This window comes from Haliotis rubra, unplaced genomic scaffold, assembly GCF_003918875.1.
Source record: "Haliotis rubra isolate DU_JTF1 unplaced genomic scaffold, ASM391887v1 Scf88, whole genome shotgun sequence".
NCBI classification, from domain to species: domain Eukaryota; kingdom Metazoa; phylum Mollusca; class Gastropoda; order Lepetellida; family Haliotidae; genus Haliotis; species Haliotis rubra.
Genome location: NW_025767612.1, coordinates 1,874,423 through 1,902,359, shown reverse-complemented (window position 1 = coordinate 1,902,359; position 27,937 = coordinate 1,874,423). Strand labels below are relative to the sequence as shown.

Sequence of the window (27,937 nt, the reverse complement as noted above, 5' to 3'; positions counted from 1 at the left end):
TACATGGTATCACTTTGCGTGAACGAACAAGAGACCACAACTTTGTCGGTAAAGACATCAAATTTGCAATTAAACATCACTAGACAAGATTAATTACCTTTTCAGTTCTAATTTGTTTTTGATGGGCATTTCCTTATATGCAGGGATTAAGAATACCATGTATATTATTTTACAGAGTTGGTTTTATGCTGCTTTCAGCTCTAATCCAGCAAACACTACACATAAACGTTTGGGAAACCTCACTTTCAGTTATTGAAGTGATGATATTGTCGTGTAGCCACAATTTTAGATCAATGAATGAAGCCACCTGGATCAAGCAGTTTCAGTTGACTGTGAGGTGATGAATGCACTGTCTGTCTCTGGCATCCTCCCCACCGCTGTCCTAGTTTCCTGGCATCAACACTGTGCTGATTTTAGATCAATGAATGAAGCCATGGGTATTTTACAATTATTAATTTTAAACAAACGATTCAAGATTCTTATGCACATTAACTGTTGATTAATTTGATTCATGTAAATTAAGTTTTACGCCGCACTCAGCAGTATTCCAGCTATATGGTGGCGGTCTGTAAATAATCGAGTCAGTTGAAGACAATCATGTGATCAACAGCATGAGCATTGATCTGCTCAATTGGGAACCGATGACGTGTCAACCAAGCCAGCGAGCCTGACCACCTGATCCCATTAGTTGCCTCTTACAACAAACATGGGCTACTGAAGGCCAAATCTAACCCGGACCTTCATGGGTCGATTCACATGAAGACTGAAGGTGTCATAGGAATATGTATACTGTACGTAATCAATTACAAAAAGTATCAAAATTTTATCATAGCCTAGCAGCAAACCTGCAGAAAAAATGTAAATATGAAATTGTTCAGAGGAAGAATGTAACACTAATCATGAAACAGTCTTCTGCTAGTGGCCTTACTGTTAAAACATATATGGAAACATGTCAAACAAAATATTTACTAATAATCATATGTCACTGAATCATGTGCAATATATATTTCTATATACAAGAGGATAAAAGTGTTGTATATACCTGCCAGTATAACAGCCCTGAAAGCAAGGTATGCATTAACTGTGCCCTTCACAGTCATTGGGACTCTCATTGTTGGAGCTGATATCAGCCATTTGATTGGCTGGCCCTCGTTCGTCATTGACCAATCCATGGAGTCCTCTTTAGCCCCGCCTTCAAATGTTGGCATGATGATTGCATCTCCCTGATGGACAGAACATGGAGAAAGAATGATCTATTTCTGTTTTTATCAGACTGTTAGTCGTATCACATCAGGGGGCACCCCAAATGGGCTTTGTATGTTGTACCAATGTTGGGAGTCAAACTCTGTGTTATGTGTAGAGAGTGAACACTATTACGTCAAACTACCTCACTACCTCAAGACTAATATCAGACTTTTCATATTTAATCTTATGAATGAACCTCCATGTTACAACTAGACATCAGAACAAATGTTAATGAGTCACATACCACTAAAAGTTCACCATGTTTTTCAGTGCGGATGATGTTTTGAAGTCTTTCTTGCCTGCGAAAAAAAGACGAAGATAAATTCTTGCTGCACCCAAACCCTCCTCCCATTATACACAAATAATCTAGCAACACAATGCTATCACACAACCCATCAAAGACAGGACTTCATCCAGACTTGTTTATGGACAATACGGACATATTTATGGATAACAACATCATTATTTTTGTGAGTACAATGTTTCAGTATGGTATAAGAACCTGTACTGAAAGTTGTACTCACAAAATAAAAGTTGTTATCCATAAATAAGTCAGTATTGTACTTCCCAATGTCTAAAATGCCACTCAAAGAAGTTGAGTGTTGACAGGCCAGCATCACGTGTGGATGACTGCAGAGAACAGCATACCACTAAAAAACATCTGGTGAACACAGTGAGTGTGGTTTTATGCCCCTTTTAGCAATATTCCAGCAATGTCACGTCAGGGGACACCAGAAATGGGCTTCACACACTGTACCCATGTGGGGAATCAAACCCTTGTCTTCCACTCCCTCTGATGAACAGACAGGTGACAAGTGGAGTGAACACTGAAACTTTTCAACCATTTGGCTATGCCACCACCATCCTCTGATGAACAGACAGTACCTGAGTGGACATACTGGTGACAAGTGGAGTGAACACTGAAACTATAAGGTCAGATGAGACCACTATGGACTCTACCCCACCATCCATCAATGACACACCTAATGACATGGTTGTGTGATACTGGTTATGTGACACACCTAATGACATGGTTATGTGACACTAAAAGATCCTCACATCTGCCAGCGGAAGTGCAAGCTGTAGGCCATATCGATCCCACCATCCATGAAGCCAAAACTGTTGGCAGGGGAAACCTGAAAGTACAAGTACATCTGTTGTGAACTGTGGGATCTTGTGAAATATTCAGTTAAACTGATAAACCAGGGGCAGATGCAGCTTTTTGAGAAAGGGGGGGTGCACACTATTGAGAAAAAGGGGGTGCACACTTCAGTTTCACCCGCAGTTTCAGGACAAAGGGGTGCGGCACACCCCACCTCTGGATCCACCTCTGTAAACACATCTATTTCCACCATTACTCCATATTTCAGTAGACAGAGCTCAGTCAATGCCAGCACTCACTATGGGAAATGTAACTCTGATTCACAAAACACAGACAGTGTTCAAGATTGGTTACATAACTGGGGCACATGCCATGCACTATAATAAGAATGTAGTAGACTTGCACAAGTCTCTAAGGTAAGAATTAATAGTTTAAATGTTTCTAAAACAATATACATAACAGACAGGGGTCCTGTCCCATTATCTAGACTTGCCTCTTTAATGGATAGAATTACTGTACATGCATGGGCTTAGCACTCAGTATAGCCTTGGAGCAAGGCTAAGAATGTATGCACACATAGAGATCTGCTCACATCAAAAGTTGGTTTGGCTTGATAGACATTATACTGACGGCTCTCTTAGTTGAATTTGGGGAGACAGTTACACTTCAGTACCATTTTCCCATAGTTCTACTATTTGTTTCCAAGACCTGTGAACACTATCAGAGTCCTGATATAATGTTGATCTTACCAGAGCATCAGCTGAGGGAGCGTCTTTGAATATGTCACCATGGGATATCTGAAATATATATATGTTTACCATGTAGAAACTCACTTCAGTAACTGAATACTATTTATATGTTTACCATGTAGAAACTCACTTCAGTAACTGAATACTATTTATGTTTACCATGTAGAAACTCACTTCAGTAACTGAATACTATTTATATGTTTACCATGTAGAAACTCACTTCAGTAACTGAATACTATTTATATGTTTACCATGTAGAAACTCACTTCAGTAACTGAATTCTATTTACATGTTTACCATGTAGAAACTCACTTCAGTAACTGAATACTATTTACATGTTTACCATGTAGAAACTCACTTCAGTAACTGAATACTATTTATATGTTTACCATGTAGAAACTCACTTCAGTAACTGAATACTATTTATATGTTTACCATGTAGAAACTCACTTCAGTAACTGAATACTATTTATATGTTTACCATGTAGAAACTCACTTCAGTAACTGAATACTATTTACATGTTTACCATGTAGAAACTCACTTCAGTAACTGAATACTATTTATATGTTTACCATGTAGAAACTCACTTCAGTAACTGAATACTATTTACATGTTTACCATGTAGAAACTCACTTCAGTAACTGAATACTATTTATATGTTTACCATGTAGAAACTCACTTCAGTAACTGAATACTATTTATATGTTTACCATGTAGAAACTCACTTCAGTAACTGAATACTATTTATATGTTTACCATGTAGAAACTCACTTCAGTAACTGAATACTATTTATATGTTTACCATGTAGAAACTCACTTCAGTAACTGAATACTATTTATATGTTTACCATGTAGAAACTCACTTCAGTAACTGAATACTATTTATATGTTTACCATGTAGAAACTCACTTCAGTAACTGAATACTATTTATATGTTTACCATGTAGAAACTCACTTCAGTAACTGAATACTATTTACATGTTTACCATGTAGAAACTCACTTCAGTAACTGAATACTATTTATATGTTTACCATGTAGAAACTCACTTCAGTAACTGAATACTATTTATATGTTTACCATGTAGAAACTCACTTCAGTAACTGAATACTATTTATATGTTTACCATGTAGAAACTCACTTCAGTAACTGAATACTATTTATATGTTTACCATGTAGAAACTCACTTCAGTAACTGAATACTATTTACATGTTTACCATGTAGAAACTCACTTCAGTAACTGAATACTATTTATATGTTTACCATGTAGAAACTCACTTCAGTAACTGAATACTATTTACATGTTTACCATGTAGAAACTCACTTCAGTAACTGAATACTATTTATATGTTTACCATGTAGAAACTCACTTCAGTAACTGAATACTATTTATATGTTTACCATGTAGAAACTCACTTCAGTAACTGAATACTATTTATATGTTTACCTTGTAGAAACTCACTTCAGTAACTGAATACTATTTATATGTTTACCATGTAGAAACTCACTTCAGTAACTGAATACTATTTACATGTTTACCATGTAGAAACTCACTTCAGTAACTGAATACTATTTACATGTTTACCATGTAGAAACTCACTTCAGTAACTGAATACTATTTACATGTTTACCATGTAGAAACTCACTTCAGTAACTGAATACTATTTATATGTTTACCATGTAGAAACTCACTTCAGTAACTGAATACTATTTATATGTTTACCTTGTAGAAACTCACTTCAGTAACTGAATACTATTTATATGTTTACCATGTAGAAACTCACTTCAGTAACTGAATACTATTTATATGTTTACCATGTAGAAACTCACTTCAGTAACTGAATACTATTTATATGTTTACCATGTAGAAACTCACTTCAGTAACTGAATACTATTTATATGTTTACCATGTAGAAACTCACTTCAGTAACTGAATACTATTTATATGTTTACCATGTAGAAACTCACTTCAGTAACTGAATACTATTTATATGTTTACCATGTAGAAACTCACTTCAGTAACTGAATACTATTTATATGTTTACCATGTAGAAACTCACTTCAGTAACTGAATACTATTTATATGTTTACCATGTAGAAACTCACTTCAGTAACTGAATACTATTTATATGTTTACCAAGTAGAAACTCACTTCAGTAACTGAATACTATTTATATGTTTACCATGTAGAAACTCACTTCAGTAACTGAATACTATTTATATGTTTACCATGTAGAAACTCACTTCAGTAACTGAATACTATTTATATGTTTACCATGTAGAAACTCACTTCAGTAACTGAATACTATTTATATGTTTACCATGTAGAAACTCACTTCAGTAACTGAATACTATTTATATGTTTACCATGTAGAAACTCACTTCAGTAACTGAATACTATTTATATGTTTACCATGTAGAAACTCACTTCAGTAACTGAATACTATTTATATGTTTACCATGTAGAAACTCACTTCAGTAACTGAATACTATTTATATGTTTACCATGTAGAAACTCACTTCAGTAACTGAATACTATTTATATGTTTACCATGTAGAAACTCACTTCAGTAACTGAATACTATTTATATGTTTACCATGTAGAAACTCACTTCAGTAACTGAATACTATTTATATGTTTACCATGTAGAAACTCACTTCAGTAACTGAATACTATTTATATGTTTACCATGTAGAAACTCACTTCAGTAACTGAATACTATTTATATGTTTACCATGTAGAAACTCACTTCAGTAACTGAATACTATTTATATGTTTACCATGTAGAAACTCACTTCAGTAACTGAATACTATTTATATGTTTACCATGTAGAAACTCACTTCAGTAACTGAATACTATTTATATGTTTACCATGTAGAAACTCACTTCAGTAACTGAATACTATTTATATGTTTACCATGTAGAAACTCACTTCAGTAACTGAATACTATTTATATGTTTACCATGTAGAAACTCACTTCAGTAACTGAATACTATTTATATGTTTACCAAGTAGAAACTCACTTCAGTAACTGAATACTATTTATATGTTTACCATGTAGAAACTCACTTCAGTAACTGAATACTATTTATATGTTTACCATGTAGAAACTCACTTCAGTAACTGAATACTATTTATATGTTTACCATGTAGAAACTCACTTCAGTAACTGAATACTATTTATATGTTTACCATGTAGAAACTCACTTCAGTAACTGAATACTATTTATATGTTTACCATGTAGAAACTCACTTCAGTAACTGAATACTATTTATATGTTTACCATGTAGAAACTCACTTCAGTAACTGAATACTATTTATATGTTTACCATGTAGAAACTCACTTCAGTAACTGAATACTATTTATATGTTTACCATGTAGAAACTCACTTCAGTAACTGAATACTATTTATATGTTTACCATGTAGAAACTCACTTCAGTAACTGAATACTATTTATATGTTTACCATGTAGAAACTCACTTCAGTAACTGAATACTATTTATATGTTTACCATGTAGAAACTCACTTCAGTAACTGAATACTATTTATATGTTTACCATGTAGAAACTCACTTCAGTAACTGAATACTATTTATATGTTTCTGTTTATTGTTAACACCACTCTCAGCATTATTCCTGCTATATGGTGGTGGTCTGTGAATAATCAAATCTGGACCAGACAATCCTGTGATTGACATCATGAACATCGATCTACGCAATTGGGATACAATGACAAACCTGTCAGCGAGCCTGACCGTCCGATCCTGTTAGCTGCCTCTTACAACAAGCATGGGTTGCGTAAGATCAATTCTACCCCAAATCCTAAGATTTTTCACAGTATCACTACAAATACTACAAGCATGAGAAAGATAACACAATCTTTCTCTGCTACAAGCAAGAAGTACTCTGATTATACTCAGTACCAGTTTGCCCACAAGTCAAGCCATGAAGCCCAATATCTGAAATACAAGTCAATGATTTCGAACATGGTAAGAGGCAAATATTCATTTTTACTTGAGAACTACTGCCTCATTTTATTGAAAACACACCTTCATGGAAAGGAACATGCATAAACACAGTCACAGATACATTGGATATTCCCTGTCATTCAGTGAGTGAGTGTGGTTTTACGCTGCTTTTAGCAATATTCCAGCAATATTACAGCGAGGGACACCAGAAATGGGCTTCACACATTGTACCCATGTGGGGAATCAAACCTGGGTCTTCGGTGTGATGAGCAAACGCTTTAACTACTAGGTTACCCCAGTGTCATTCAGTGAAATGAGACTGCATGACAATCAGGAGAAATCTAAAGACAATTATTCACACTGAAGTAATCACTCACAATTAATAAACATCTTTTTGCATAAATTAATTGTATGAATAATAGCATAATATTGATACAGTAGTGATTACTTGTCACCAGGGGGAGATTGACAAGAAAATATACATGGTAAGTAGGTTGAACCTTCAGTGTGAAGAGCAAACGCTTTAACCACTAGGCTACCTCACTGCCCCTAAATAATCAATGAGAAACAATATGCATCACTTATTATCAATCATATTTACAAATATGACACATTCAATAAGCTATGAATTTTATCATACAGTGTAATATGTGTAATACTGACTGCGTTGGGTTTTACGCCACTTTAAGCAAAATATAAGCAACATCACGGTGGGGGACACCAGAAATGGGCTTCACACATTGTACCCATGTGGGGATTCGAACCCGGGTCTTCGGCGTGACGAGTCAACGCTTTAACCATTAGGCTACCCCACCGCCCATATATGTGTAATAAGCATACATTATAGCATTGTATTATTGTTGTACACGTTGTGTGTTGACAGTGCGACAAGCAAGGTACAGCTTCATTAAAGTACCTCTATTCTTGTTTTGTGATCCTCAAACTGTTCCATCCATGCTGCAACCATTTTTATATTGCGGTCTCGGAACTTGTATGTGACCACATGGTCATGGATCGCTGTTACATATATTGCAGCCTCTGCTCCCCCGTCAACATCTCCTGCATCATCTTCCACCGCTGGAACATCGTGTTTACGCTCTTCATCCTTTATTACCTGGAGAGACATCTTCCACCTGCAACAATACAACACTGGTCACAAGGAGTACAGTCACGTGATTGTGGGCTGTTCCTGCAACTGTACTACTGGTACTTTACCCTCGTAAAACTTCACACAAATCGATACGGAAAATCAAAACAAAATCATGAACCAATCTGAAGTTAGATTGTGATTCATCAGTATTATTTTGACTCAAACAGACTGTAGAATTAACGATTTAAAGAATGATGCTGAATAAAGAAGTTGACACTACAATGGTTTTGTTAATGACACAAATCAACAGTTATATTGGGGTACAAATATAAGCCAGAAACAATCCTCCTGCAATGAAGATATTTTATGTAAATATTGAAAGTGATGAAGATATTTTATGTAAACATATTGAAAGTGATGAAGATATTTTATGTAAACATATTGAAAGTGATGAAGATATTTTATGTAAACATATTGAAAGTGAAGAAGACATTTTATGTAAACATATTGAAAGTGATGAAGATATTTTATGTAAACATATTGAAAGTGATGAAGATATTTTATGTAAACATATTGAAAGTGATGAAGATATTTTATGTAAACATATTGAAAGTGAAGAAGACATTTTATGTAAACATATTGAAAGTGATGAAGATATTTTATGTAAACATATTGAAAGTGATGAAGATATTTTATGTAAACATATTGAAAGTGATGAAGATATTTTATGTAAACATATTGAAAGTGATGAAGTAAAGGAACATATCAGTAATCTCCACAAAAATAAATCTCCTGGCCCGGACTGTATTCACAATGAACATCTTATTTATGGTGGTGATGACATCGTAAATACATTAACAGCACTTTTTAACTCTTTTTTAGGATCTGCATATGTCCCTAGCACTTTCATTGAAGTTTCAGAAGAGGTGTAGTTATCCCAATATAAAAAAGGTACAAAGAGAAACATGATCCCAAAAATTATAGAGGAATAACTTTAACTTCTTGTATTGGTAAACCTTTTGAAAAATTGGCTAGACTAGAAATCTGGGTAGAAGAATACATACCCTCATTTCCAGACAAGCTTCAATTTGGGTTTAGAAAGGAACATGGAGCAACCACTTCAGTCTTTACTCTAAATGAAAGCTTATCATATTATCTAAGCAGAGGTTCTCCAGTTTATACAGCCTTTATGGACAATGAGAAGGCGTTTGATCGCATATGGCATAATGGACTCTTTTTAAAGTTATATCAAATGGGTATAAAAGGCAAAATGTGGCAGCTCCTATATCAAAGTTATATATCAAGCTCTGCTTTTTGCAATATTGTGGTCTGAGATCAAATGAATATGTTATCAAGCAAGGTATTGGGCAAGGTAGAGTCTTGTCTTCCTGGTTTTTCCTTGTTTTTATTAATGATTTGATATGTGAACTTAGAGATTTGAACAATGGCATTAGTGTAAGTGGCATTAATATCCCATGTATTCTATTGGCTGACGACACAACACTTGCTTCCACTTCTCCAAAAGGTCTTCAATCATCACTTGATACTATTTATAGTTATGCTTGTAAGTGGCGTCTAACGTATAATGGTTCTAAAAGCACCTGTGTCATTTTCTGCAAATATAAGAAACATCTGGGTAATTATTCTTTTAAATTTGGTGATTCAGACATACCAATAAGTGATTGTGTTAAGTATGGAGGCATTTTACTTTCGTCTGATCTATCCCCAAAATCTAGAGTATATTCAAACTGTCAGAAAGCATGGTATTGGTAATCTGTAAATTCTCTAAAAAGTCTTGGTTTAAACGGTAAAGGTCTCCACCCTACTTCTTCTGTTAAAATATGGAAAAGAATTATACTTCCAACGAGCTTTTTACAGTTGTGAACTTTTACCCATTCTTCGAGGTAAAGATTATGACTTGGTAGAAAGTACACAGAGATATTTTGCCAGATGCATTCAGGGTTTCGGTAAGCACTTTACCTCTGCTTCAGTGCTAGGTAAACTTGGATTGTGGAGCATGGATGGTTATATAGATAAATGTAGACTATTATTTCTCGGCAAGCTGTGCAACAGCAAGTGTAATTCTTCATTTAAGGATATTTTCTGTGTACATTTAGCCACCTTTCAAAATAGAACAGCTGTCTTACATAGTATATGTGACACACTTATTCAAACCAGTTTAAAATACAATCTCTTCAATTATCTAAGTGACTATCTCGATTTTGGAAGGTTTCCATGTAAATCATCATGGCAAAGAATAACTATTAATTGTATAAATAAATCTGAAACTGAACAATGGGTTTCTCAAGTGTGTGTAAGGCAAGATATATACAGAATACTACACGAGGTCTCATACTACACTCGATCACGAAGCGAGTGTCTTCATTACATACTTAATTATAGGTCAGAAACCATAGTGGTCACTTCCTATAATTGTATCTAATGACCGAAAGTGTGGTATTTTATTTATTACCCACGTCATGCATTAAATTGACATAGGATTTTTGTTCATATTTTGGTTTCAAAAGTGTCATAAAGAGGTTATTGCGGAAGAGTTTTGTACTGTAGTACAATATTTGCATGACGCCACACTGTGATGACGTCACTGCCATGGTAACCGACGTCACGATGCATGTCAGTTGCCATCGCCTCGTACAGCCTCCTACAGTAAACTACTCCGTAGCACCGCGTTTCGTGGTTTGCAGTTGCTTCATTCGGCTAACATCAGTGGTGGAAACATTGCGCTTATGTTTTTCGACGGATATAATGTCTCAGTTCGACTCACAATTAAACAGCGACACGGCAACGTTCGCAATGTTTACAAATTACATTCCCACAATGCATCTAAGTTGTAGAATGAATGAACTCACGTGTTTGTTATGAATGAACAAGTAGTTCCGTCACAACGTGACCTAACTGAGAGGTCATCGGTTATCCAATCAAATCGTTAGAATCTCAGGTCAAGTCGTTACGACACAGGTCAACGCGATACGACACTCGTGTGACGTACAAGATTAGTATGTAACTACCCATACGTTGACCACGTGGGTAATAAGAAAAGATATAGCCTGACCCACAATTTCTTTGGTGTACATAGCTGTATTGTTTGATGTATTTTTACCCACAATTTGAAGATATATTACAGTTTTGTGTACAAATCAGCTCAAGGGGAAAATTCTCAAAATATTGTGAACTCTGCAAAAGATATTGTAATGATTATGACTGCCATATAATTCTATACTGTGAACACTATATGTAGAACAGAAATAATTTCTTTTCAAAACTTATAGATCTCTTTGATGTGGATGTCTATGTACAAATAGAATTATTATCTGAAGATGAAATGTTATCACTATTTTCTGGGGGTGAACTACTAATAACTAACGATATTGATGAAATGTCATGGAGATGTATGATAGTAGTATATACACTGGGGGTACGAGATAAATTTCAACAAAAGCCTCTGTCAAGCTTCATTTATGAAATAAAGCTTTTGTCAGGCACTTATCTCTCCCAGCTATTGTATATACCAGGTTTGAACCCCCAGTTAACTTCCTGGTCACTATGACCGCGAACCAACACTTTCCTGATCACGTGACACTATGTCGTGTTGAGAGGAAACAGTTTAATGTGATAGGATACTATTGGGATCACTCGACAAGGTAAGTATTAAATATTTTGCTTGGGGGGTAACATTGTGTCACATGGTATGACCAATAATTCCTCTCTGACGAAAACTCTCCCTGGCCCATCTTTCAAGTAGTACAAGTTCGGCTCGTCGGCTTTGATGTCCACTTTATCTATGTTGTTAGTTTTGACTGACCATGTCGGTCGGTGGCTCCGTTTCCGAGTGTCCCCTTCATGTTCTCCCGGTTGGTAGAGGTACCTCACGAGGACCTGGTCGGGTATCTGTTTCTCCTTCCCACGCAATGGTGCAGCCGGTTCGAGCGTCACTGATTTCAGTTTGATAGCGTCGGCCGGTTTCTTGCCGGTGAGCCGAGTGGTTTCGTGGTTGATAGCCGACACCACTTGAGGTAGCCGCGCTACCCATTCCGTCGATCGTTTTCCCGGGTTGGCCATCTCTCTCGCATACTGATGCCCGAATAAGCGCTTGGCCAAAGTCCTATTGAATCTCTCAACTATGGCTTGACTGCGATGAGCCCCTGCCACGCCACACTTGACCTGGACGCCGTGCTTGGCTAGCAGTTGTGACATGGCACCCATGAACTCCCGTCCGGGATCGACTTGCAGTTCGGTGGGCCATGTCAGCGGGCTGCGCTTGTATATGCGTTCGAATCCGCGGGCTACCTGGGCCGAGTCTTTCGTGGTTAAGGGTTCGGCTTCTTTGTAGCAGCTGGCCACGTCCACGACGGTTAGGGCATACTTGTACCTCTTTTCGTGGGGTAGGAACAGGAGGTCGGCCTGGTGGACGCTATTGGGTACGGCAATGCCGAACTTTCTTCTAGGCACGTAGCGTGGTGCCGGTAAATAGATCTGCCACAGGGCTTGTTTTTCAAGCCACGCTTTGGCCTCGTCCGCGGGTACTCTCACCATTTTGGCAAGCTTATGTATGGCACTTGCTCCTTTCCAGTACCCACGCAGGCTGTAGTAAATAGCTTCAAACTTTCTCTCTTTCCATGACATCGTATACATACGGCTATGTCTTTGGTTCAATTTTCTCATGTCCGTACGCGTACGTGTTGATTCCATCGGCGGCTATCAAACGCTTCGTGTCCATCGGCGACAGGGACGTCTTGTTTATCGTCAGTCCGTATATCCTGTGTCCTTCGCTTCTCAGCGTGTTCATCTGATGCTTGAATGTGCGGGCCCTGAACAGGGCCTCCTTGAACCTGGCGTGTTTGATGTGTTGTTTCACCACGTACTTCTTGACACCCTTCGCCTTCCGGATCTCGCTATTGTCGGCTTTCAGGATGGAGTACATCTTGGGCCTCAAGCCTATGTACTCTGCTATGGGCGTGCCAGCACACTCGTCCTTCATCTTACCGAGGACCTTTTTTGTTAACCGTGCTGTGCATGGCATGGTCCTTGGGGTAGTCACTGGTGTCGTATCTATGAATGTGTTTTGCCATGTCCTCATGCATGTCTTCGGTTCGAATCTCCATCAGCAGGGAGTCCGTGTCCGTGTACAGCACTTCACATCTGTCGCCGTACTGCTTCTTGAGCTCGTTGTAGTAGAAGCCGTACATCAGGTGCTTGGAGAGGTCGAGGATGCTCATGCCAACGTAGATGGGCCGGTTGAACTTGATGTGGCTCTTCCTCATGTGTAGGGCCACCAGATCGTTGGTGAATATCTTGCTCCGGTTGAATGCCGGGCTGGCTATCAGTCTCCTGAGCTTGTCTTCCTCTTAAGACCGGACCAGCTTCACGGTCACGAGTTTTCGTAAATTCTCCATCGTCTTACCGAACACTGAGTTGTTCATGAGCTTGTAGAGGTTCTTCTCGAAGTCACTGGTAGCCAGCTTTTGCAGGTCCGTGTTCATTCGGATGTAGGGCTCCATCCATGGGCTCTGGTCGAACTTGAGCACCCTATGGGTTTTAGTCAGCCTCATACCCAGCGACAGGTACAGCTGCAGGTTACGATAGTGAACGATGTACTTGGTCTTGTTCATCAAGTTGGGTACGAGTTTTTCGACGTTGGCTAGCTTATTACCCCCCACCCTCCTTTGGTAGTCGGACATCCAGTCCGGGTTCACCATCAAACGTTCTGGGGCCAGGGGGTAGCTGTTGTGTGACTTATGTAATGCTGTTGGGTACTCCAAGTCAACTTCGAGTATGTAACCTACCCCCGAATCCGGCGGTATACTCATGACGTCTATCTCAGGCACCCACTCGAACCCCCTGGTGGGTAGATACTGGCTCATGGCCCAACCGTACAGGTTGTTGGCGTCCAGATAGAGGAGATGATTAATGGGTTTGCTAGCATCGTAGCCCTTCACGTACTTATTGTTGGCTCTTGTGTACCGTTTGGCAGCCATGGAAATCCCACCTCGCAATCCTTTCTCAATGAACAGGTGCATGTTGTAATCGGTGAGGAGTTCCAGCTTAACTCCGGTTTTTTCAGCAAGGCATCCCAAGAGAGACCGGGGCTGGTGTAGTACCATGCTGGGTCGAGTTGATACTGCTTGAAACACGTCCTCCTAAACGTCTCGAACACGTCAGCCAGCAGGAGCACGTCCGTTCTCAAGTACAGGTCGTGGTAATCGCCCAGATTCTTGCAGTCCAGTTTATTCCATTGGTTAATCGCGTGCGAGTAATCGTCTTGGGTGATTGTCGAGTCGGTCAGGTTGCTGTAAAACCGGTCGATGGGGGGTAGTCGGTCTCGGCGAACTTGGCCCAGCCATCCATGTACAACACCCTTCCTCATCAGCAGGGGCTGAGTCTCAGCTTCGGTGTATCGATCAGTGATGGGGAAGGTATCGTTGGCTTTGACCAAACTATCGAGAGACGACAGCAGGAACTGAACTGAGTCTATGAACCTCAGGCCGTTCAGGCTGAAGGAGATGTATCTCTCCATGTTGTTGGGGATGCACGTCAGGTTGCCGTCGACTTTCGCGATGGCCTGCATGATCAAGTGAGAGTCATACCCTCTCAAGTTGTGGAAGACCACGGGGATGTTGATTGTTTTGGGGTTGATTCTGAGCTTGAGGTTGCACGCGCTGTGAGCGGCGCCTCTGTACTCCCCGGTGATGTGACAGTGATCTCTCACCGAATCGCCATTCAGCGGGCCATCGCACACGTGGCAGTGAGTGCTGCAGCCGTGAGCTCGCCGGTCGGCTTGGGTCATACGCATGGGAACGACCGTGTACAACCTCTTCCTGATGGTTTTCTCTTCGTGCTGCAAGCACTTTAGAAACTTTTCAGCCGCGTCAGGACCCCTGTACACCACGGGAGCGTTCGTTTCCCCATCACATCGGACGACCACGTATCCGAACCCACAGGCCTCGTGCTCCTGCGTTTTGTATGTGTTGGGAGCCGGGCCGATGTCAACGGGTTTGACGAGGGCTTCGAAGTGGGCGTAGATGATGTAAGGTATGGACATCTGGTTCTTGTGGTTGTCGAATTTTAGGATATTGTCGCCTTCCTTGGGCATGTCGATTCGTATGGCCGTCTGCCCCACACCTAGGCAATCCTCCCGGTGTGATTCCAGCAGGTCGGGTCGGATGAAACCGTGCAGGCACCGTTCGAAGAAGTGACTCTTTTCTCGGTGTGCCGATTGGTCGTACAACAGCCTGCTGAAGTGTTTAATCCACGCGTAGTGGTACTTATCACCTCGCTGGATCATGAATATATTGATCACGCGGCGACCCTCCATTGGGCTGATCCTGTGCACGATCGTTTTGTTGCCTTCGTGCCCAAAGACGTTGACGGCTATATCATTCTGTTTCTCGATTTTGGTGACCTGGGATATGGGGGTGGGTTTGTCTATACCAGCCCAGTTGAGCCCATCATTTTGGGGAATTAACGTCGGCCGGAAACAAGGCTGACCTGATCGCTAACCTCATGCAATCATCCCCTCTGTTCTTGATGTTGACCATGGCTTGTTTTTTCTTGTAGTAGGGGGCTAAGTCTAGGTACGATCCGCCTCTGAACGGTACGTAGTTAGCTATGTCTAGATAGACCTTATCGATTTTATCCACAGCCCACCCGGAACCCCTGTGTGTGAAGCGTTCCAAATATTCCCGTATTTGTTGAAGACTGGTATCGATGGACTCGTCTATCGTCTCGCATGAGTCATGACTTCTTGTTTTTACCCCGGAAGTAAGGCTGAACGCATTCTCAACGGCACCATTCTGCTGTTTATCGCCGTCATCTTTGCCGTTATTTGAAACTTTAGACTTCCCAAATCATTCAGTTCCTCATTAACTTTGTCAGCGATCAGCAGCTTTGACGTCGCCGATGTCTATGTTCTTATCCACATGCATGCGCCAGCCTCTCAGATAGTTACCCACAGCGTGTTCAGTGCGCAGGAACTCTAGATCAACGACTCTGTGTTGATGTAACAGTTCAACGAGCTCAGGCTTCCTCATACGGGAATAACCTACTAACCCCAGCTCTCGGCTTCCTGTTTGAGTTGTTTCACAGTGTGGGGATGTACGGGTCGCGGCAACAGTGCGACTAGCCCGGCTTTCCTAAAACGGGAATAACCAGTCAACCCCAGCTCTCTGGCTTGGCGTTTGAGTTGTTTCACCGTGGGAGGGGGTTGTATGTCGAGTAATCTAAACAATTGGGGTCTCCTCATTTGGGAGTAACCTACTACACCTCGCTTCTCTCAAATCTGCTTGAGCTCTCGGACAGTAGGCATTGTTATACCCAGGTGTATACAATCTCTAATTGGGCCGCCAACAAGGGAGGTAACTCAAAACCTTAATGGAACTTCTTTAGTAAATAGGTGGAGGGATAGGCCTCATCGGTCCACTTTAGCGTCATAATCAGCTATACTAGGTAGACCGTTTTGTCATTATTGGGGGTAGATACTTGTATTGTGTTGAGGTACATATCTATCTCCCCGTGATGATATACATCTGCTCGTCCACCATCATGGTAAAAGTAAGTGTGCCCATCAAACCCATATTTTTCACAATGTTGAACCGAAACCCCTTGAGAGTTCACCAACTAATTCAGGTAGGTTTGAGGGCCACCGATGGCGGTGACGGGTATGCTTTCTACATTCATCCGCCAGCTTCTCAGGCAACCTTCCCTACAGTAGTTCAACTTCATACCTAGGTGTACACAGTATTCATTACTATACCCTCCAGGTGTACAGTAAAAAATAATTAGGTACACTCCATACTAAGGAGGTGCCTACATTCGTTTATGTAGTCCTTTTTCTTCTCGTAGATAAGCTGGTGCCTGACTACGTTTGCCCCGTGGGCTTTACATAAACAGTAATGGCATTTCACTCCAATACCGCACACGGAACATGTGTAGTTCCCGAAACACCTCCTGTGAAAACAACAGTACCCCTCATCCTACATTTCCTACCGCAGGTCTCGGTCTTCCCCATAAGTATGTACTGGCATCGGTACGGGGCAGGTCTCATCTTTGGTATACTCATATGGGGACCTAGTTTAATTGCTTTACGATCAACGCAGTCGCTGCTAGACCCAGCACGACGAAGGTCAGTTCTCGGTCCTTTTGCCCCGGGGATGGTGTGTAGTACTGTGTAAGTGTGGGCTCATGGAGTGGTTCGAGCTGTTTGCTGGTTAGTAGGTAGTATTCTCTCACTGCATCGTCGACGTCATGGAACGTTTTAACGGCATGGTTCTCACGCTGGAGTCGTTCGTTAATGTAATCGAGCCTCTGCATATGTCAGCTTGCGCCGGCTTGTAATTGTGATATCGCCCCTAAGTCCGACCCAGGTTCGAGAACAGGTAATTACTCCCGGAAAATGCCAGGGCATTGACTAAAGCCCCGGCGACCATCATAGCGATCGTAGCCATTCTATATATGTCCATATTTGCTTCAAAATATTCCCCGGTATGATACCTTGCTTCACGAGGATATCCTTGGTGGCCATAGCCATGCCCAAATTCATGATGAGCATGCCCATATCCTGCAGGTCGAAGTCGAGCTTGATAGTCAGTTGTTTGAGGACCATCTTGGTCAACCGAGCGTATCCTACGGCTAGGCCGGCGACCACGGTGGCGTGGTATGCTTCGTTAACGAACGTTTTTCCCTCAGACATGATGTATATGATATAGAAATATATATTTATAACATAATATGGGGGTTGACCTCTAATTGTGGTTGTGGGGCCGGGGTGCTTGTGGCCTATTATAAAACATGAAAACCGAGAGCAACCGCAGCAGCAGCGCCTGCAATCCATATATAGTTACTCTTATGTTGCTTGGCTAGACCACCTGTTCTGCCGGCGGCGACTCTTTTAGGGTTCTTCTTCTGGTTACTGACTTCCTCCTCCGGGGTTTCCTCTATCGGTGTTTCCTCTATTGGGGTCTCCCAATTGGGGTCTGGGTCACTTCTTGATCAATCTTGTATACCATTATGATTATTATTCCCCTCTTTAAATTGACAATGCTTCAATGCTGATCGCCGCTGTCACCGGGCTAAGAACATACCGTATTTATGGTACAGCAGGCAGCTGTCGGCGCTCAAAGCGTGTTGGATAAAGGGGTCCTTCTCGAGATCCTCCCACAGGTAAAGCCGGTGTTCCGGGGGAATGGGGAGGACATACGATGCTATGCCGGTGTAGATCTGTGCCATTGTCGAGCCTATAGTCTTCGTCATCTCGGCCCCGAGCCGGGACTGGTATCTCGCGTACAGCTTATCGACCTCATCGGCGGGTAGTTTCTGGATTTTATCAGGGTATAGTCCCCAAAGTATTGTTTAGCTTTACCACCGACCGCCAGCGCTATTAGTTTCTCTTGCTTGTCATCATCAGGCAGTATCACTTGATTATCCCCCTCCATCAACAGTTGTTCGAGCAGGTCGTCGCACTCCATCCTATAATGTAACAAGCGATTCTTAACTCTAATGATATAATAACCGATACAGGCGAAACACAGCGAGATGAAAGTTAAATTGCACACGATGAGCACTTCACAAGCCATATAGAATAGTAACTTTTAATTACTAAGACATTGCTTAGCATTGTTTAGCATTTGCTTAGCATTTGCTTTGCATTGCTAAGTTAAAACACCCTATAGTCCACGGGTTGGTCGGTCTTGAGCACGAGCTTAACATGCTTCGTCTCGGCTAGCTGCCTCTTCACCCGGTCCCGTTCTAGTTTGCTCATTTCATCGTTCTCTCTCAAGCACTCCTCGAACGAATCCCTGTCCTTGCAGTGGAATAAGGCCACCCATCGCGTGTCTGCTCCCTGAGGTCTTTCAACACCGAGTTGAACTTCTGCATTAGCACCCAGACGCTGTGCTTTGCGTGCTGGCCGGAGAAGGCCAGGTACGATAGCATGTCTCTCTTTTTGTTATCTCTTCATTAGCGCTGCAGTCGTCCAGGATGAACAACGTCGACTCCCCTTGAATTTCCCGTGATAAGCCTTCAACCAGTCCTGCAGATGTGTTCCCGGGTCGACTTTGTGTACGTCCAGGTCCGTCATCACCCAAGGTCTTTCCATGTACATTCTATTCATGTGCAAAGAAGGGCACATGATAACAATATTGTCAAACACATCCTGGTAGTACCCCTCCAGCATATCCAACACGAAAACGGTCTTCCCACAGCCCGTCTGCCCACACACTATGGCGCAGTGCGAGTCGCGGTGTAGATCAATAGATGGCTTGCACGAATCTCCCATTCTGTATATTAAGTTGCGCGTCCATATTCACGTACAGATATAATTTCAACTTGCCTGCGGGTTGAGCCTTCTTGGTAATCTGGATGGTTATCCCCTCGCTGCAGTTGTCGATGCGGCGTCCGCTGCCGTGCAATTGATCATCTTCCATGGATCGCATGTCCAACCATAGCGCGTACTTGGTGGTCAGGTATTCACCAATCTGCACGGAGGATAGGTCCAGGTCCTTGATGACATGTTGGTGTCCGGTCGGTAGTTTCGTTATCTCGTCCCACTGCTGGTGTGCCCTCATACCGGTGCTGAACAGCTGATTGGGCACGCCCTCGATGGTCACTTCCACCTTTTCAATCTCGGGGTTGAAAAACTTCTCGCTGTCCCTTCGGAAGGGCTCGTAATCCTCCTTCAAGCGGCACGCAGAACCGACTCCCATATGCTTGGACGATGGCCTTTTCAGCCGCTGAGATCTAGTCGAGCTGGTCTTGCGTGAAGCCGTACCCCACGCGCAACCGAGTCGAGTTGGTGATACCTTGGTACACGTCATTGACGCGTTCTCCCTCGCTTTTCCAGAGGTCCCCGTAGCAGTAAAATATGTCGCTGTCGTCGCCTTGTTGCCGCTGATCTTGATGGTGGTTTTCTTGATGATGACTCGACCTACGTTCCGCAAGAGGTCGCGTTTGTCGTTGGTGGAGGTCAACGTGAGGTTGAACGTCAGTCGAACTGTGCCTGGTACGATGAGGTCATTCTCACCCAGGTTGGGGAATCTAACCAGCAGCGTTTGGTTCTGGTCTATCTTTCTGGGATTGTTGGTGATGGTCACCGACTGGTGCACGGCTCTGACGCCTAGAGGCTCTCTTGATCTTCGGAAAGGATCTAGTTTCCTACCGTACATTGTTATATACATAAAATATAAAAGTTTAATATAATTAATGGCTGAAGGTGGTCATGAGGACATCCCTATGGATGATATGGGTGCTGGTGCGTTCGATGATGGGGATTACTATGGGCGACACCATTAGCAACGAACTTTTAAAATCGACCGTCAATGACTAATACGACGAGTTGAAGTCAGATAGAAACTACGTCAATCCGCAGGGACGAGACTTATCCAAGTTTACCATCGACAAGAAGAGCACGCTGCGATTGAAAGCTCATCCGGGGATCAATCTCATGAACAAACACACGAGAAAACCGCTTGACTTGTCTACGTTAGGCAATCGTCCTGGTGGAAGGCAACTGATCCGTGATGAGCTAGGCTTCAGAGATTACGGTGGGGGCACAGCCTAAGCTTTCCCCGAAGGTCGTCCAAGATCTGCAAAACATCAGGGCCGAACTCAGCGGTGAAGGTGATATGCCCCAACGTGCTAAAGAAACATCAGACAGTCTCGAAAAAATATTGGCCACGTACAATGACAAACCCTTGCCTGGTTTCGAATTTCCTGTTCGGGAACTGTGAGGGTTAGACAGGGCATTGCGAACCATTCGTGGAGAACTCGTGAACAATATGGGGAAACTGAACGAAATTGATGAGCACATCGCTAGCGAGAAAATAAAACTCAGTCAGGCTGACGAGTCCCTGAAACCCATCATCGAAAAACGGTTGCGTGACTTACAAGACGAGAGGCGGACTTGATTGGAATCCGCTTCCTCGAACCGGGAAGCCCTCCGATCTCAGATCAACCGCGTGCGGGAAAACATCGATCTAGTCCTGAATGAGGACACAACGTTGGCTGACAGGATCCGAATCCTCTTCCGAGAGCAAGGGATCACCATCGCCAGCATTCTGACTGCATTGGACTTCATCATATCAACCCTGGTCGTATCGCTGAGTGGGGGTCCACCAAGTGGTGGCACACCCACCCCATCAGGCGATGTCAGAGACTGGATAAAAAAACATCTGAAATCACTCGGAGAAGCCCTGACTAAACTTGCTGGTAAGGCCGCCGAAGCCCTGCCTGCATCCTGGGTAGCATCGTCTCGTGGCTGCTGAGCACGCTGTCGAAAACAGTCACGTGGCTTGGCCAAAACCTGTGGGCAGCCATCATCGCAGTGGCCGGGCAGGTGTACGTCTCGGCTAAGGAATTTTTAACCAAATGAGCCCAGCCGCGATCCCCCCAACCACTAGCGCTGTTCTACGATCTATATGCTGTTGATTTTCAGCCACCCAGTGTGGTGGTAGGGGTTGTGGTGCTGGTTGAACCCTGGGCTCCGCGGGGGTGGTACGACTATGCCCGTTTCACCCGTGGGAGTTGGGACGTGACTCACGTTGATGCCTGCATTGACACCCAACTTCTGGTCGGCCGTGGCTATGACTATTTCGTTGTTGTAGCCTACTGCTTTTTTTACTCTCAGTTGCATGTCGCTCGGGGCCATGTACAATCCCACGTCGAACACGTAGTCGACTTTAGACCGGGCGTATTCTAAAATGTGTTGGTAGCATTTGATGGCACTCGGCAGATCGACCGGGGCAGCGATAGCATCCTCAACGTTGACCACGAACTGTTTCTGCGCGTCGTAAGCAGTCCCCTTACCAATGATGTTGGAACGCGTTTGCCACTGTGCACCCAACAGCGCCCACACGTACGTTCGAACCGAGTCGTTCAATCTGGTGACACCGGCACGAGTAAACCCTTCCGACGTGTCCAGCGTATATACTTTCTGATTGTCTCCAACGTAGGGGGGGTTCTCGACCTTTTGGATGGTGAAACCAACGTCGCCTGTAGAGTCCATACGATCATCTCGCCATTCGTTACTCGACAGAGCAAATTCTGGCCCGAAGTAAACCTCGTTTCAGTAGATCATCGCTGGCTTCTTTCACCGGTTTTGGCCCACTGTGTATGGGTTTAGGAACGAGGTTGGAGAATGCATTGAAGAAATTACCCGAACTAAACATATTGTGCTTCATAAAGTTTACCACTGTATCTTTTCGTAATGCTTTTACGGAGAGTCCATCACTGTACGGAATACCCAACCCATGGTTCACTCCTCATGGTATACGCCAATCCGTTTTCGGATCGAATCCGAATTCACCACAAATCCGTTCGTAAGCACGCCGATCGTGCGGATTGTATGATGCATCCGACACCTTGTCCTGTGAAAGCGGGGCACTGATCTCTTTGAGGATACGCCTGACCTGGTAGTACACGATAAACATGTACACAGACCTACTCAGCGCATCACGCCGAGTGTCGGTCAATGTCAAGACACACCCCATTGTAGCACACCACACGGCGAAGTTGAGTTGATTCTGCCAGAACTGCATCGGGATGTTGAACCAAGCGTGGACTGCCTTGACGTTCATCACCGAAAGCCTATACCGTTCGAACACATCGATGAACTGGGCTCCGAAGTACAACCCAGCCACGTCGACCACAATCTTCATATTCGTGAAGTCTATGTCCATCTTAGGGTAAAACACTCCTGGTTTGTACATTTTTTAAAGTATTATTTAATGGGTATATATACTCTAACAAGTACGTAACACTTCTAGGAATAACGAGCGGTGAGTCCGTTCAGCTGATGCACGCGATCGATAACACGTCGGGCCAACTCGAAGTCGCACTCTGCGATATCACCTACCTACCGCGATGGACCGACATCAACACCAGCAACAATAAGCTGTTCGTCAGTGGCGCCCGCACCCAGATAATCGACGGCTACTACAGTGTGTGCTCGCTAAGTGATGAGGTCTTCAAACCCTTGGGAGCCGAACTCAAGATAAACGACTTAAACGGCACAGTGGTGTTAACCAACAACGGAATAAACCCCTTGAGGCTCGGCCGACCATTGGCGAGGACACTCGGGATGCTGCTGGACGAGATAAAACCCACAACTACCGTCACAGGCACGAAGTTACCCGACCTAGTACCGTACCTAGAGCTGTGCATTCATCTCGATCAGTTGAGCACAACGGACAACATTCAAGGTGGCCACCCTTCCACGATACTGAGAGCCGTACCAGTGAAAATGGAGAAATACAACAACGGCAGAACCGAGTCGTTTTCACCGCGGCAGTACAAGAGGTTAACTCGGGGCACCATCTCTGAATTGGTAATATCGGTTTTAGATATAAAGCATAATCCTGTGAATATAGGATACCTCAGCATAACGCTGCACATAAAATGACTAGCGCACAAGGTCCCGGAATGAGGTTGAAAAAATGCGTCAATGTCGGGATCTCCGACCTCGGGGACACACGCGGATTCGACGACCCCAGAGTAGATGGTAAACTATACGCCTTGCAGCTTAAAAACAGCATTTACAAACGCGTTGAAGTCCCCTCCATCGGTAGAACCCTAGGTGATATAGTAGATACCTCAGGAGCGGCCCTCATCACTCGGTTCGACCTAGTCCGCATCGGTGATGATAGATGCTCGGTATACCCATCGTTCGGAGGCAAACTGTTCGACTTAGAAGATGTTGAGAGCACGACCGTTGCTCGAAACAAGCCATATACGCTCGTCTTCACCGACGCCGACAAGTGGATGTTGTTGCCCTCTCATGACTGGTTTCTCAACATTAGTCTCGGCTCCCCCTACGTGTTCACAGAGAACAAAGACAACTACATAAAGAAAGTCGGGGAACAACAGAGCCCTGCTCGTGGCTTACATCCCGGCGCATAGACGTAGCGTAATCATCAGCCCACTCTCGAGTATGGCGGCCCACATGCTATCGAGCAAGCCGGGGGTGCAAGACGTGAAGTTGGAGGTGGTGTCTAAATTCGCCGGCGTAGTTAAAATCCTGGAAGGGCTACCAGCAAATTCCACGCTGGTCATCCAAGTCTACCTAGGTGAACCATCGCAGGAAGAAGTCAAAATCATGAAGGGAATCAAACTCCGGTGGGTGAAACGGCACCAGTATCAGGTTTGCACTGTTTACGTGCGGGTGGGTGTCGACTCCCACACCAGTCTGCAGGGGGTCACCGTGACCGTGGAAGACACGATATCCCTCACCGATATCTTCCTACCCGACAACATACACCTCATGGGGTTGAAGTGCACCCCTGAGAGGTTATCAAGAAAACAATTGGAAACTATCTTGTAATAGTATATAGCAATGACCAATTTTCGCCCAAACATCACGCTCGAGGATCTAGGGAACGTGGAGGGGTTCGATTGGGGTGATGAAGATGCCTTGTACGTCCTGTGCTTTACAGGTGACGTGTTTAAGCAGGCGAACCTAAGATTCTATAAAGAACCCGAATGGTTTATCAACTTAACCCTCACAGCACCTTACGTCTCCATAAACAAAAATGGGGGTGTCTCCGAAATTAGGAACAACGGCGTCTGGCTCACGTCTTTCATACCGAATTCTGATAATATAAGAGTTTCCCAAAGAACAATCTACTCAGGCAACATGTTATATTCATCTGAGGACTCAAGTTTAAGGGCCGACTTACCTGATATCCTACCAAATCCTATGACTGTGAAACCAAACTCAACGCTCATCATAGAAGTCCTTCTTGGAGACACTGCTTTGAGTTCCCGCTGGCAACTTTTACCTGGGTTGACAATAAATTGGAAAGCTGTATATGATTTGGGGGTCGACGTTGTCATATCATCAGATACTCGGAATCGGACATGTTAGTAGAACCTTCACTGGTTCAGGTAGAAGAAAATGCACCTATTAGCCTTTCCCAGATTTTCCTGAACGAGAACCTAGCCCTTATAAGCCTCAAATACATTGATGCTCATTTTAAAAGCGACGAATTAAAAAATATCTTGTAGTATATATTATACACACAGGATGGGACTGTACCCAGTCGTAGAGGAAGTAGCGAAGACACTGGAAACCGTAGACGGGTTTCGGTTGAAACAGTTATGTGATGTAAAACGCCAACTAGAACAAGACCGCGACACACGGGCAGCATTGTACAAGAAGTACCATAGAGCTTTCAATGCCGTGGATGGGGTTGATACCGCCCTTATGACAACCAGCATGGGACTAGGGGCGGTAGGTGTCGGGTTGTTGGCCACCATCGTAGCCGCACCCGATAGTGCTAGGCATCGAAATAACAGCTGGGGTGTCAGGGTTGGCGGGGTTGGTGTTTAGGTTTGCGTCACACAGACTGCATCGTAATCAGGGTTCTGGCTGAAGCAAAGCTGAATACGGTAAGCGACCACATCTCCACCGCACTCACTGACAGTAAAGTCTCCGAGGAGGAGTTTTGTATGGTCCTCTCTGAACTTGCAAAATATCATGAAATGAAACGAGAGATTCGAAACAAGTCTCGTAAAAGCACTGTCATCAGCGAAGACGAGAAAAAAAGTACATAGAACAGGGGATACAACAAGCCCAGCAAGCCTTCATTACGAAAACCAAAGAAATCATAGGAGATTCACGTTAAACTGTTTTGCTGAGATCAACATCATGTAGGGCAGCCACGGGCCTCCGTCAGAGAGGAATCACGGCACAATGTTACCCCCAAGCAAAATATTTAACACTTACCTTGTCGAGTGATCCCAGTAGTATCCTGTCAACTGTTTCCTGTCAACACGACATAGTGTCACGTGATCAGGAAAGTGTTGGTTCGCGGTCATAGTGACCAGGAAGTTAACTGGGAGTTCAACCCTGGTATATACAATAGCGGGGAGAGATAAGGGCCTGACAAAAGCTTTATTTCATAAATGAAGCTTTATAGAGGCTTTTGTTGGACTTGATCTCGTACCCCCAGTGTATATACTACTAGTGTCGTTGCTGTATATATTACACTTACTTCTTTTGCTTGCGGTGTCACTATGAAGCAATGGCTGGATGGCTATATATTATGCCGATACTATCACGTCGTGTCTTGGCACACGAGTATTGTCAGTTCCTGGCTCACACTTCAATTTCTTGAGCTACGATCGTTGCTTCCAAATCATACAAATCCATTATTCATCCCTAAAAATAGACCAGTTTCATCACTATATTGGAGGCATGTCAAAACGCCAAGAAATCCAGACCTTTCCTGGAGGTGTGTCCTATTTGACCCCTCTGATTGGTCAGTCATTGATACTACTGTAAGTAAAACGTATTGTATAATTTCTGTAGTCGTGTTACCGACAATTAAAAGTTATATTTATTCTATGAAAAATAAATGTAAATATAATATATAACAAGTCGAAGAGATTAAATTTCAATTAACGTATTGAATATAACAATCTATATAGTTTCATAAAGATTGAACATTTCCCCGGATTGAAATGCGTGTGGAAATTATTACGGTCAAACAAGGAGCACGGTCCTGCAGAAGAACCAATATGAGTTTTCGTTCACTAACGTTTTTAAAGGTATTTTCACCATTTCCCAACACAAGTAAGCTTTGAAAAATGAGGTCTAAAACATCCTCTGTGTAGTTATCTTTCTGACATTTGCAGCGTGGCTAACAAAAGGAAAAAACATGATTCCATACTAGTTGTTCAGATTTCGATCACAATACTTGATTTTGGGTGTGAAATTGACACAGAATCTCTCTACTGCGTAATTATTAAATAATTTGTGATAGCTAGATGGGTTTAATTGGTTTATGTTCGGAACTCTGATGTACATCTATAACAGCGCTGTGTTTGGTCAATAAGGGAAGGGTGTCAAATGCCTATTGTTTCTGTTTGAGGCTCTACGTTTGATTTCATGGTGTGTAAATAAGAACGTACAGAGTCGTGCAAAAAGTATTCGGCACTTGACGTCATTTCCATAGACGTACATGTTAATTTAGTGTAGCATAAGTATTCTTCTTGAATTTAATATTCGTAAGATCCAAGTCAAATTTTGCACATTTGTGAGGAAATCATCTTACGTACAATCACATAATTTCTGAATAATTTTCTGTTGCTTGTTTGTCGAATGGCAACAATTTAATCAACATATTCGTTGGTTTCACATTAATTTTCGACTCTCTGTGCGCATGCGTAGAGCGTGTAAACATATCCTCCGGCCATATCCGGTTTGGTCGTATTAGCGATATTGTAAACACGCTCTAAATAAATGCTGTATAAAAATTATTTACGCGTGACAACTGTTCATAGTTGAGTACATACATCAATTTGCCTATGCTTTTCAATATTTGATGTCCTATTTTGGTGGCATTGCATCAGAGATGTGTTTTTTTACTTGTGAGAAGGGGTAGCCGGCGGCTCTCGGCTAGAGAAGGGAATGTGCAGGAAGGACGGTGGACGGGTGGTGGTGAGATGTGGGAGCACCTTTAGAATACAGCACCACAACTTCTCGTGAGGACGATCTCTGCCGTAGGTCACGTGTCATTAAGACAAGCAACCAGTTTGTGAGAACCCGTCGGACGCGAACCCGCGACCTTCGGATTGTTAGCTCGACAGCTAACCGACTGAGCTACGTCCACACTGTTGCACAATGTGCAAATTTATCGAGTCATTCCTGTGACGTCACGGAAATGAACGGAAAGAGTCGAATAGGTCACGGACAATTACGAATGCTACGGGTAGACTTGGTGTCTCGTGGATTTTATTCTCCTCGACAATTGCCTTAATGGATCCGATGC

General features: G+C 42.8%; 2 protein-coding genes across 3 annotated transcripts in view; one reads left to right on the top strand and one right to left on the bottom strand.

The window, feature by feature from the left end:
- Positions 1-290: 290 nt before the first annotated feature.
- On the bottom strand, positions 291-26,417 carry LOC124263347. Its single transcript, XM_046697926.1, has 7 exons — positions 26,159-26,417; positions 7,986-8,202; positions 3,097-3,144; positions 2,305-2,381; positions 1,490-1,544; positions 1,043-1,223; positions 291-307 (listed from the first exon to the last, which is right to left on the bottom strand). The coding sequence occupies exons 2-7, from the start codon at positions 8,193-8,195 to the stop codon at positions 291-293; spliced, it is 588 nt and encodes a 195-aa protein (XP_046553882.1). The 5' UTR covers positions 8,196-8,202; positions 26,159-26,417.
- Positions 26,418-26,637: 220 nt separating this feature from the next.
- Positions 26,638-27,937, top strand: part of LOC124263367 (acetyl-CoA acetyltransferase, mitochondrial-like) — a 37,927-nt gene continuing 36,627 nt past the window's right edge. Inside the window, exon 1 of one of the 2 annotated variants that reach the window (XM_046697969.1) lies at positions 26,638-26,714. The gene's annotated coding sequence lies outside the window, so the exon portion shown is untranslated. The other variant, XM_046697970.1, reaches the window with a different exon arrangement.

Coding starts and splice junctions, on each gene's coding strand:
- LOC124263347 (XM_046697926.1), bottom strand. CDS start 8,195: ATGTCTCTCCAGGTAATAAAGGATGAAGAGCGTAAACACGATGTTCCA. Junction 2,382..3,096: donor CTCCCTCAGCTGATGCTCTG/GTAAGATCAACA, acceptor TTGTACTTTCAG/GTTTCCCCTGCCAACAGTTT. Junction 1,224..1,489: donor AACATGGTGAACTTTTAGTG/GTATGTGACTCA, acceptor TCTGTCCATCAG/GGAGATGCAATCATCATGCC.